General features: G+C 50.6%; 1 protein-coding gene across 1 annotated transcript in view; it reads left to right on the forward strand.

Annotated features, from left to right (window-relative positions):
* LOC149427578 (metabotropic glutamate receptor 7-like) overlaps positions 1–12,546 on the forward strand; it is a 34,233-nt gene extending 21,687 nt beyond the window's left edge. Inside the window, exon 2 of the mRNA XM_089667888.1 lies at positions 11,420–12,546. Within this exon, the coding sequence (XP_089524014.1) occupies positions 11,420–11,469 (50 nt within the window). The 3' untranslated portion in view covers positions 11,470–12,546. The remainder of the gene's footprint in view (positions 1–11,419) is intronic.
* The last annotated feature ends 372 nt before the right edge of the window (positions 12,547–12,918 follow it).

The raw sequence follows: 12,918 nt of genomic DNA on the forward strand, positions 1-12,918 counted from the left end.
CTCAGTGTCCACCCAATCACTAAAATCTTCCCACTTTAACCCACACCCCAAAAAAAAACCTTTGTAACCACACCCACAAAGCCACTCCCTCACTTTTAACACAAACAGAAACAATTGGTCACAGATTTTTGGAACAAGAGTTAAACATTCAGGATATCAGGACAAATCCAGATTTCACAGAAGAGGCACCAAAGTATATGCCCATAGCTAGGGGGGACAACTTGAAGGCACCAGGAAGAAAGAGTTCCAAGAGTTCTCCCAGAGTCCTAACCACCAATCTGTCCATAGACGAGGCTGACAAGTGTCCGGCTGACAGGGATACCAAGAGAACCTGGGATGCCTTGCCTGGTCCCCCAGCTTCTTACTTGAACGGGATGCAAGAACATCTCCCCAACTATCTCAGGGGCTTCACATTGCTATGGTGTGGAAGGGAGGGGCCAACAAGGGGGAAGGACCAGCTGTGAAAAGCCACAGCAAAAGCCATGATTCATATCACAACCTGGGGTAATTGCTGGGGACAGATACCCGAGAGTGGGGACTGTACCCACCAAGCGGGGGCAGATACCTGAGATAGGGGACTATGCCCACCAAGTGGGGGCAGATACCTGAGAGTGGGGACTATGCCCAGCAAATGGGGACAGATACCTGAGAGTGGGGACTATGCCCACCAAGCGGAGAAAGATACCTGAGAGTGGGGACTATGCCCAGCAAATGGGGATAGATACCTGAGAGTGGGGACTGTACCCACCAAGTGGAGACAGATACCTGAGAGTGGGGACTATGCCCAGCAAATGGGGATAGATACCTGAGAGTGGGTACTATGCCCACCAAGCGGAGACAGATACCCAAAAGTGGGGACTATGCCCATCAAGTGGGTGCAGATACCTGAGAGTGGAGACTATGCCCAGAAAATGGGGACAGATACCTGAGAGTGGGGACTATGCCCAGCAAATGGGGACAGATACCTGAGAGTGGGGATATGCCCACCAAGCGGGGGCAGATACCTGAGAGTTGGGACTGTGCCCACCAAGCGGGGGCAGATACCTGAGAGTTGGGACTGTGCCCACCAAGCGGGGACAGATACCTGAGAGTGGGGACTATGCCCAGCAAATGGGGACAGATACCTGAGAGTGGAGACTATGCCCAGAAAATGGGGACAGATACCTGAGAGTGGGGACTGTGCCCACCAAGCGGGGGCAGATACCTGAGAGTGGGGACTGTGCCCACCAAGCGGGGGCAGATTCCTGAGAGTGGTGACAAACGGGGACAAATGTCAGCCAGAATCTCTATACAAAGCCATAGATACAGAATATTCGATGTATGTGCCCTGCAGGGAAGTATTTGTTTATATCAATAATGGCGCAGAACAACAAACCCCGGCCCTGGAAGGCTGAGGTCTCATTATAACGTTCGCTTTCCTTTGTTGACATGTGAATCACACTCACCATTAATTATTGGCATACAGAGACAAGGCCGAATCCCAAACAAAAGCCACATTAGGAGAAATAATTATTTTCCATTTTCTCCATCATCCACGCTTTACAGAGAACGAGGACCTTCATAATACACAGCAGATGTAGAACGCTGGCTCACGGGGAGAGCCACTGAGACAATTGTCCTCGGCTACAAAGAGAATTGTACTGTATGGAGGAACGAATGTGAACACCCTCCATGTTACAGAGTTCAGAGGTCTCCAGTGACGGGTCCCGGTAATCCTCCATCATACAAAGACATTGGAGACAGATGTGCTCTTCTATCCTTGTGGTAACAGTTTGGTGAAGACCCTTTTCTGTCCCCCCATGACTGTCCCCCGTGTACAAAGCCAGCTCCATAAAGACATGGATGACCAGTTTGGTGAAGACCCTTTTCTGTCCCCCCATGACTGTCCCCCGTGTACAAAGCCAGCTCCATAAAGACATGGATGACCAGTTTGGTGTGGAGGAACTCCAGTGTCCTGTACAGAGCTCTGCCCTCAACCTACTGAACACCTTTGGAATGACTTAGAACACAGATGGTGAGCCAGGTCTTCTCATCCAACATCAGTATCTGACCTCACAAATGTTCCTTTGGTTGATTGGACACAAATTCCCACAGATATACTCCAAAATGTTGTGGGAAGAGTGGAGCCAGCTCCATAAAAACATGGTTTAACCGGTATGGTGTGGAGAACTTGAGTGTCCTTTACAGAGCCTTGACCTCAACCCTACTGAACACCTTTGGCATGAATTTAAACGTCGATGGTGAACCAGGTCTTCTCATTCATCATCAGTGCCTGACCTCATAAATGGGCATAACATTCCCACAGACCCCCTCCAGAATCTTGTGGAAAGTTCTCCCAGAAGAATGGAGGATGATATAGGCACACAGAGGGAACTCCATATACATGACCATGGTTTTGGAATGGGATGTCCTACCAGGTCATATAGGAGTGATGGGTGGAAGAACTCAGAGCCTTAATCCCAACCCTACTAAACACCTTTGGGATAAATTGGAATGCCAGTTGTGAGCCAAGTCTTCTCATCCAACCTCAATACCTGACCTCACAAATGTTCCTTTGGCTGATTGGACAGATATTCCTACAGACACCCTCCAAATGCTTGTGGAAAGCCTTCACAGAAGGGTGGAGAACGGAATAACTGCAAAGGGGGTTCAGCTCCACAATAATGGCCATTGGAGGGTTGGAGGGGGGGCAGCTCTACATTAATATCGATGAAGGGGGTGGGGGCAACTCCATATTGATGGCCATGATTTTGGAAAGAGATTTCCATCAAGCTTAAACCTTGACTTTGACCTTACCGAACACCTTTGAGACAACTTGGAATGCCGATGGTGAGCCAGGTCTATTCAGCAGTACCTCCCCTCACGGATGGACACAAATCCTCACATACACCCTCCAAAATCTTGTGGGAAGTCTTTCCAGACGTGGGGGGGATGTTATGGCCAAAGTTTCATAGCATTGGCCATGTTGGGAGCTGGAGGCAGCTCCATATTAGTGGCCATGGGTTTTGGAATGAGATGTCAGATACACTCTGATGGTCAGGTGTCCATATAGTGTCTCTATGGAACGAGGGTGCTATGACCCTGCAGGTGTTTCCGGAAATCTGATTACAATTCTGGTCCTCCTCCTGTGCCCTGTACTGACTTGCTGGTTGGTGGAGGGAACCACAATGCCCAGCCGGGGACATTTACACACCAGGTGGTGTCAGTGGTATACAGCACTCCTGAACTGAGAAAATGCTTTACCTGCCCCCCTCCTCCCACCTCCAGACTGTGAGTTACACGGCTCTTGTCACACAGCCGGGTCTAGCAGAACAGGAGCCTGTGATTGGGCAATGAAAGAAGGAGCAGCAGACTGAGGATCTTATATCTCTGACGCTATGCTCTCTCCTCCTGTCAGCACGCACCTTGAACTCCAACACAATTGATTGGCATTTTGTGGTGCTTCATCCTCCCGCAGTCTGAGCTCTGCTGTACAGGGGCTGCAAGAGGCTGATACGAGGTCACATTCAGATACATTGATCACATTTATTGATGAATGGATGGATTCAGATGTGTCTCTCATATCGGCCTGTTCAGCTTTGGGGGCCAGTTAGACTTTTGCGGTCATCCATGTGTTAATGGAAAGTGCGGGAACGCACATGTATGTTGCTGTGTTTCCTTGTCATGTATTTAGGATGGCACCCCAGACAGCACACGTGTGTGACAGATTTTGCGGCACCTCAGATGCTTGCGGCATTTTGGTTCTTTGCTTTCAATGGGTCGCCTTGATGAAACGCACATTAATCACACGGCAGTCCCATGTCCCTCCCCCGCAGTCTCTACAACCCCCAACTTCCAGCAGGAAGATTAATTAGCAATTATACAAACAAGAGGAAGGTTGAGAGCCGTTCATTAGACCCGGGATGGCCCTCCGCGTACAACCGTCTCCCGTCCAATCCGTTCTCATCACTCACAGCCAATACGTCTGACTTCTGCCAAGTGGTTTGGCGCAGATCCTGAGTGTCCCGTCCCGGAGGTGACACCGCCTGTGATTTATTCCGTGTCACCATCCTGCATACATTATCTGACAAATTGCTTCACTCATCGCTGTGTGTCCGGCGCTCCAGATTTATTGTCCCCCCAGGTTCTCCCTGTCCATCCCCGGGGTGGGGGGAATTGTGCAGGAAAATGAATGGCGAGGAGGCGATGGAGAGATGGTCGTTGGTTGTGCGTATTGCTCACCTGACACACGAAGTGACACCATCACACAGCCATTTGGTGAAGGAATAGATATCCGGTTATCTGATCTCTCCTGCAATCCACGTCCATAGAACGGGCCGCACACCAAAGACATTCATGATTATTGCTCTTTGGGTTGGGTGAGCGGGGTGCTGTCCTTGGCTGGAGTTGAACATCTTCGGCCTGCGGCCTGTTTTTGGGGCGATGGATTGCAGTTCAGAAGAGCGGGCCCACAGGCCGGGGACCCGGCTGATTCCAGGGAATAGAGGAGGATCCAGGCTGGCCAGGGAGTAGTGAGGGGGTTGGGTTCTCGTTGTCTAATCTCTAGTTATGGAATTTTAGAGGAGGTGCCCAAGTCTAGTTTATTAGGGTGTCAAGGACCCGCCCTTGAGGAGTACATCATCCACCCAACTTCCCACCCCCCAGGGGCTCTCAGGAGAATGCTGCAGAAGGTAGTCATCCTATTACACAGCACGGCGTTATGGATCCACCAACTGCTGGAGGACAGAGAGGACCTGTGATGGCGTCACATGGAAGGAGGTCTGTAGAAGGATGAAGACAACAAATAGGGATGTGAGGCTGCTGTGAAAGGAAGAATGGTACGGTTAATGGTGGAGAGGGAAGGTGGTGCAGGTAATGGTGGAGGAGGAAGGTGGTGCAGGTAATGGTAGAGGGGAAGGTGGTGCAGGTAATGGTGAAGGGGGAAGGTGGTGCAGGTAATGGTGGAGAGGGAAGGTGGTGCAGGTAATGGTGGAGGAGGAAGGTGGTGCAGGTAATGGTAGAGGGGAAGGTGGTGCAGGTAATGGTGGAGGGGAAGGTGGTGCAGGTAATGGTAGAGGGGAAAGTTGTGCAGGTAATGGTGAAGGGGGAAGGTGGTGCAGGTAATGGTGGAGAGGAAAGTTGTGCAGGTAATGGTGAAGGGGGAAGGTGGTGCAGGTAATGATGGAGGGAGAAGGTGGTGCAGGTAATGGTGGAGGAGGAAGGTGGTGCAGGTAATGATGGAGGGAGAAGGTGGTGCAGGTAATGGTGGAGGAGGAAGGTGGTGCAGGTAATGGTAGAGGGGAAGATAGCGTGGCTAATGGTGGAGGGGAAGGTGGTGCAGGTAATGGTGGAGGAGGAAGGTGGTGCAGATAATGGTGGAGGAGGAAGGTGGTGCAGGTAATGGTGGAGGAGGAAGGTGGTGATGTTCACACTATGGCCTCATTTACTCAGGCACAGAGGGGTGGAGAAAACAGGTGGCTGATCGACGTTTTTACCGCCCACCTGGCAGCCATGTCTGTACACATCGCTGTGGCTGCATCGGCCATTTTTTGTGTTCCCCTTTTGGTAGGCGGTACCACATCTTTTTCGATGCTGAGATGGCGCCATTCATTGTGAATTCACCTTTCATCAGACATGTTCTGCAGCGCAATTCATAGTAACACGCTAACATGCGTTGTGGTGCATGCGTCGCATCCGATACCTCTTCCATGCCAATGAATTCTCAGGAAATAACCATTCTGTCCCATTTCTGTGCGCTCGCCAAACGCGAGGACGGTTCAAATTAAATCTCAGTTAACGCCTTCTAAATATAGACTGAGACGTGTGACGCTGCATTACAGTCAGTATGGGGGAGGGGGGGTTACAGTTCATGGAAAGTCTTCATCTTCATTGATCTGCGAGTGATAGCGATCGTTGTATGGAGGCCAAAAATCCTCAATATCCCCTCCTACCGATCAATATCCACTCCTACCGATCAATATCCCCTCTACCAATCGATATCCCCTCCTACCGATCAATATTCCCTCCTACCGATCAATATTCCCTCCTACCAATCGATATCCACTCCTACCGATCAATATCCCCTCCTACCAATCAATATCCCCTCCTACCAATCAATATCCACTCCTACCGATCAATATTCCCTCCTACCAATCGATATCCCCTCCTGCCAATCAATATCCCCTCTACCAATCGATATCCACTCCTACCGATCAATATTCCCTCCTACCAATCAATATCCCCTCCTACCAATCGATATCCACTCCTACCGATCAATATCCCCTCCTACCAATCAATATCCCCTCCTACCAATCGATATCCACTCCTAACGATCAATATCCACTCCTACCGATCAATATCCACTCCTACCGATCAATATCCCCTCCTACCAATCAATATCCCCTTCTACCAATCAATATCCACTTGTACCAATCAATATCCCCTCCTACTGATCAGTATCCCCTCCTACCAATCAATATCTCTTCTTACCAATCAATATCCCCTCCTACCAATCAATATCTCTTCTTACCAATCAATATCCCCTCCTACTAATCAATATCCCCTCCTACTGATCAGTATCCCCCCACAGATCAATATTGATTCTGGATCAGTTCGATTCGCATTGTAACAAAGTATTACATGTGACAGATACGCCTTCAGACTGACCCCGCCCATCGAGGCATTTTGCATAACTCCTCCCAAGGGGGCTGGGATGTTTTCAGAAAGCTATGTACAGCATCCTGCCAGCCCCTCCCACCAGCCATGATCTGCCTGCATTGCATAGAGAAGCACAGAGACCCAGTGATGACATGGCTGTGGTTTTATTTAATAATTTCATTATCACGTGGATGAGGGGGGAGGGGAACTACAATCAGATGAGGGGGGAGGGGAACTACAATCAGATGAGGGGGGAGGGGAACTACAATCAGATGAGGGTGGAGGGGAACTACAATCAGATGAGGGGGGAGGGGAACTACAATCAGATGAGGGTGGAGGGGAACTACAATCAGATGAGGCCTCAGCTTCACATTCCTGAAGAGTGGATTGGCGGTTGGTGAGATGCGGCCGGATGCAGCAGCACAGAACAATCGTCCAATCAGTGGCCGTCTGTCTCCAGCTGTTGGCCGGGAGCCGCAGAGCGGTGAATACATCCTCCATCTGTCCTCCCATCCTCCATCTGTCCTCCCATCCTCCATCTGTCCTCCCACCCTCCATCTGTCCTCTCATCCTCCATCTGTCCTCCCATCCTCCATCTGTCCTCCCATCCTCCATCTGTCCTCCCACCCTCCATCTGTCCTCCCATCCTCCATCTGTCCTCTCATCCTCCATCTGTCCTCCCATCCTCCATCTGTCCTCTCATCCTCCATCTGTCCTCCCATCCTCCATCTGTCCTCCCATCCTCCATCTGTCCTCTCATCCTCCATCTGTCCTCTCATCCTCCATCTGTCCTCCCATCCTCCATCTGTCCTCCCATCCTCCATCTGTCCTCCCATCCTCCATCTGTCCTCCCACCCTCCGTCTGTCCTCTCATCCTCCATCTGTCCTCCCATCCTCCATCTGTCCTCTCATCCTCCATCTGTCCTCCCATCCTCCATCTGTCCTCCTATCCTCCATCTGTCCTCTCATCCTCCATCTGTCCTCCCATCCTCCATCTGTCCTCCTATCCTCCATCTGTCCTCCCACCCTCCATCTGTCCTCCTATCCTCCATCTGTCCTCCCACCCTCCATCTGTCCTCCTATCCTCCATCTGTCCTCCCACCCTCCATCTGTCCTCCCACCCTCCATCTGTCCTCTCATCCTCCATCTGTCCTCCCACCCTCCATCTGTCCTCCCATCCTCCATCTGTCCTCCCACCCTCCGTCTGTCCTCTCATCCTCCATCTGTCCTCCTATCCTCCATCTGTCCTCTCATCCTCCATCTGTCCTCTCATCCTCCATCTGTCCTCCTATCCTCCATCTGTCCTCTCATCCTCCATCTGTCCTCTCATCCTCCATCTGTCCTCCCATCCTCCATCTGTCCTCCCACCCTCCATCTGTCCTCCTATCCTCCATCTGTCCTCTCATCCTCCATCTGTCCTCCCATCCTCCATCTGTCCTCCCATCCTCCATCTGTCCTCCCATCCTCCATCTGTCCTCTCATCCTCCATCTGTCCTCCTATCCTCCATCTGTCCTCTCATCCTCCATCTGTCCTCTCATCCTCCATCTGTCCTCCCATCCTCCATCTGTCCTCCTATCCTCCATCTGTCCTCTCATCCTCCATCTGTCCTCTCATCCTCCATCTGTCCTCCCATCCTCCATCTGTCCTCCCATCCTCCATCTGTCCTCCCACCCTCCATCTGTCCTCCCATCCTCCATCTGTCCTCTCATCCTCCATCTGTCCTCCCACCCTCCATCTGTCCTCCCATCCTCCATCTGTCCTCTCATCCTCCATCTGTCCTCCCACCCTCCATCTGTCCTCCCATCCTCCATCTGTCCTCTCATCCTCCATCTGTCCTCCCATCCTCCATCTGTCCTCCCACCCTCCATCTGTCCTCCCATCCTCCATCTGTCCTCCCACCCTCCATCTGTCCTCCCATCCTCCATCTGTCCTCCCACCCTCCATCTGTCCTCCCATCCTCCATCTGTCCTCCCACCCTCCATCTGTCCTCCCACCCTCCATCTGTCCTCCCACCCTCCATCTGTCCAGTCTAGGAGTAGATAGGCGTCCAGTCTAGGAGTAGATAGGCGTCCAGTCTAGGAGTAGATAGGCGTCCAGTCTAGGAGTAGATAGGCATCCAGTCTCGGAGTAGATAGGTGTCCAGTCTCGGAGTAGATAGGTGTCCAGTCTAATAATTCATCCTGCCCTGTGCACTCCCTCTCACCCATTTACTTCCCGATCCCCAAAGTATAATGAACCCTGCCCTGTGCACTCCCTCTCTCCCATTTACTTCCCCGTTCCCCACTTGCAGTCTAAATCTGTGTCTGTAGTGCATGTTTGAACCTTAATACCATAAATAATAACATCATATTAGGTTTTTATTCCAGAAGTATATAATGAATTTGAAAATTTTAGAAAAATGCTTAAATAATGCATTGCAATTTAACCAAATTCATTCGATTTTAGTTGACTAAAATTTTAAAATATGACTAAAACAGCTCATAAGAATAAAATCCGCCTAAAACTAAAATTACATTTTAGTGAAAAGACTATGACTAACACTAAGTCGACGTCATAATGAACACTGTCGTTCACACTGCTGGATATGAATACCTGGAGGTGTAGAGCCTCCCATGAAGATGAGGGGGGAGGGGGCGTTCATCTCGTCATTGGTTTGGTTCCGTTCCACCTCCATTACACTCCGGTGACTTAGATGAAGGTCATTGTCATGACTCTGCTGCCATTTTCCTTCTCCTTTGCGGTGATCAGACTGAGCGCACTTCCTTTATAATTCGGAGTGTTTTATGACAATCGAGAGTTCAGTCTGCAAATCCTCCACTGCATCACAAACTTAGAGCCGGATTTATGTCCTGAGCCATTAATATCCTCAGAAGTGGTTTTATTATGTCTGCGCCGTGCTTCTGCTGTTCTTCCCGCAGTCAAACGTAACCTCTGATGTGCCAGACATGGGCAGAGGACACACTGCATTCAGGTTCCCGATGAGGGCCACCACCAAGGCTTGGTTCACCCATCTCCTCTGAGTTCCAGAGACCGTCCTTTAACACACTTTTTCCAGTCATTAACGTGTGCTGCATTCAGGAGCTCATTCAGAGTGATTGAACCTCAATGTCCCAAGACACCAACCTTAACCCTACAACACAAGCAGGTCATGGACATTGGCAGGGAGGTGGCTCAGCAAGACATTTAGAGCGAAGCCAAGAGACTTGCGCTGATGGAATAGTGTGATCGAGCCAAATGTCCCTTCCTTTGATCTGACATATAAATCCAAACTTTCACATACAATGGCATCCATCTCCACCCATCTCCGTCCATCTCCATTCATCTCCACCCATCTCCACCCATCTCCATCCATCTCCACCCATCTCCACCCATCTCCATCCATCTCCACCCATCTCCGTCCATCTCCACCCATCTCCGTCCATCCCTATCCATCTCCACCCATCTCCACCCATCTCCATCCAACTCCTTCCATCTCCACCCATCTCCGTCCATCTCTGTCCATCTCCATCCATCTCCATCCATCTCCACCCATCTCCATCCAACTCCTTCCATCTCCACCCATCTCCATCCATCTCCACCCATCACCGTCCATCTCCACACATCTCCATCCATCTCCGTCCATCTCCACCCATCTCCATCCATCTCCACCCATCTCCGTCCATCTCCACCCATCTCCGTCCATCCCTATCCATCTCCACCCATCTCCACCCATCTCCATCCAACTCCTTCCATCTCCACCCATCTCCGTCCATCTCTGTCCATCTCCATCCATCTCCACCCATCTCCATCCAACTCCTTCCATCTCCATCCATCTCCACCCATCACCGTCCATCTCCACCCATCTCCATCCATCTCCGTCCATCTCCACCCATCTCCATCCATCTCCACCCATCTCCGTCTATCTCCATCCATCTCCACCCATCTCCATCCAACTCCTTCCATCTCCATACATCTCCACCCATCTCCGTCCATCTCCACCCATCTCCGTCCATCTCCACCCATCTCCATCCATCTTCGTCCATCTCCACCCATCTCCGTCCATCTCCACCCATCTCCGTCCATCTCCACCCATCTCCATCCAACTCCTTCCATCTCCATACATCTGCACCCATCTCCACCCATCTCCATCCATCTTCGTCCATCTCCACCCATCTCCGTCCATCTCCACCCATCTCCGTCCATCTCCACCCATCTCCATCCAACTCCTTCCATCTCCATACATCTCCACCCATCTCCATCCATCTTCCTCCATCTCCACCCATCTCCACCCATCTCCACCCATCTCCGTCCATCTCCACCCATCTCCATCCATACAATATACAAGATGCAATATACAGGATGACATTTAACGCAGAGGTCAGAAGTAATGCAGGGGTCAGTAGTAGATAAGGCAGAGGTCCATGGTCAGGAGTAAGTAATGCAGGAGTCAGTAGTAGATGAGGCAGAGGTCAGGGGTCAGTAGTAGATGAGGCAGAGGTCGGGGTCAGGAGTAAGTAATGCAGGGGTCAGTAGTAGATGAGGCAGAGGTCGGGGTCAGGAGTAAGTAATGCAGGGGTCAGTAGTAGATGAGGCAGAGGTCAGGGGTCAGTAGTAGAGGAAGCAGAGGTTGGGCTCAGGAGTAAGTAATGCAGGGGTCAGTAGTAGATGAGGCAGAGGTTGGGGTCAGGAGTAAGTGGCGCAGAATGCGTTGACCCACTCAGGGCAACAAAAGTCAGAATTTGTGAACTTTTTGTGCTTTGTTCTGTTTTGACCTCTAAATTCTGGATTCTTCTCCTCCTCCAGGTCCAGCAACGAAGAAGAAATACGTCAGCTACAACAACTTGGTGATCTAGACGGCCTGCTCATGAACGTCAGTAGGAGCAGCTCCATTTTCACTCTTGCGTTGTGTGGTGCGGCTTGCTCCCCCTCCACCCTGTGCCCCTCCTACAGCGGCCAATCATGAGAGGAGAGGGGCTTACTGGGACATGAAGGTGCACGGCCCTTGAGGATTGGGGGATAGCTGCTTCATCCAAGCCATCTGAACTGATCTCGGCTCAGCCAGGACCAAAGGATGAGCGCCCAGCCCCGCGTCAAGCGAGTTTGTGAGCGGGAGTTTACCAGGGCTCTCCCGTCATCTTTTTTTGGGGACCATCAGACTCAAATCTTTCTGTACAGTTTCTGAGAACTTTTTGCATACAAAATCCCCCCTCCCCCACCTCTTCCTTTCATGTCCCGCTTTTCTTTCACCGCCTGGGGAGTCCATTTCCATTGGATGCCTCCTCTCCCCATCAACGAGCACTTGGCTTCCATGTTGACACGCATCTCCCGTACGATTCACTGACCAGAGCGCTCGGCCTTGTCTTTGTTTTTTGGTTGGTCATTATTCTTTCATTTCATTTGGTGTTTTCCTCGTTCCCTTCGTTGTTTTTACTTCCTTTATTCATTATTGAACAACAAGGTTTTTTTTGATGAAGAAAAAAAGACCAAAAACTGTGTGATAAATGCAGACCGTCCCTGAGCGCCATTGGCTGGCAGGATCTGGTACGTGATTGGCTGGCGCCAGGCGGTCTCCTGTTTCCGAATGCATGTTCTCTCTTTCTCTGCATTATTTCTTTTTTTCTGTCGGAGGATTCTGCTGTTTGTGTTTGATTTCTCTTCATTTGCCCGTGGCCGTTGGGGTTCCGCGCACAGGAAGTGGGTTGAGGCAGCCACCGTTTAAGCCCGCCCCTGAGGGATCTCATCTGAGCTGGGTCAGTGAAGGCCACTACGTGGACTCAGATGTGACAAAAAAAAAAAGCATGTATGTTTTCTACTGTTTGTAATGAGTATTTTCTGCTTACGTGCCAACCTCGTGAGACTCCCCTCCCCCAGACTGCCCTGTGATATTGTCAGAGAATGTATTAATTAAAGATTTTGATTATCTTTTCTAACGATCGTTGTCATCAAAGTTTCTTGTGGGGCGGAGTTCAGGTTCGGGATCCGTCCGTCTATGGAATCGGCTACACAGGGGATATGGAAATGAGACGGAAATGAGGAAATGCCTTGATACCCCAAAAAGCCAGATGACTGTACCCCTTCATGACCAGGGACCCCCAGAGCCCGACGCTCAGACTACATCCAATCACTTCATTATGTATTCATAAAGCGGCAGTAAATCCAAAACCACGGATGTCCTATATTGCATCTTATCAGTCATTAGATGTGGCGGCTGCATTCGTTTTCCTTTTTAAGGCTTTCTCCCGTCTGTTGTCACCCGGTGATCTGGCCTGTATTAGAGCGCCCCCACTCTGGAGGAAGGAGCA

The sequence above is a fragment of the Staurois parvus genome, unplaced genomic scaffold, assembly GCF_062004578.1.
Source record: "Staurois parvus isolate SC_StPar_1 unplaced genomic scaffold, SC_StPar_1.0 ptg003647l, whole genome shotgun sequence".
NCBI lineage: Eukaryota > Metazoa > Chordata > Amphibia > Anura > Ranidae > Staurois > Staurois parvus.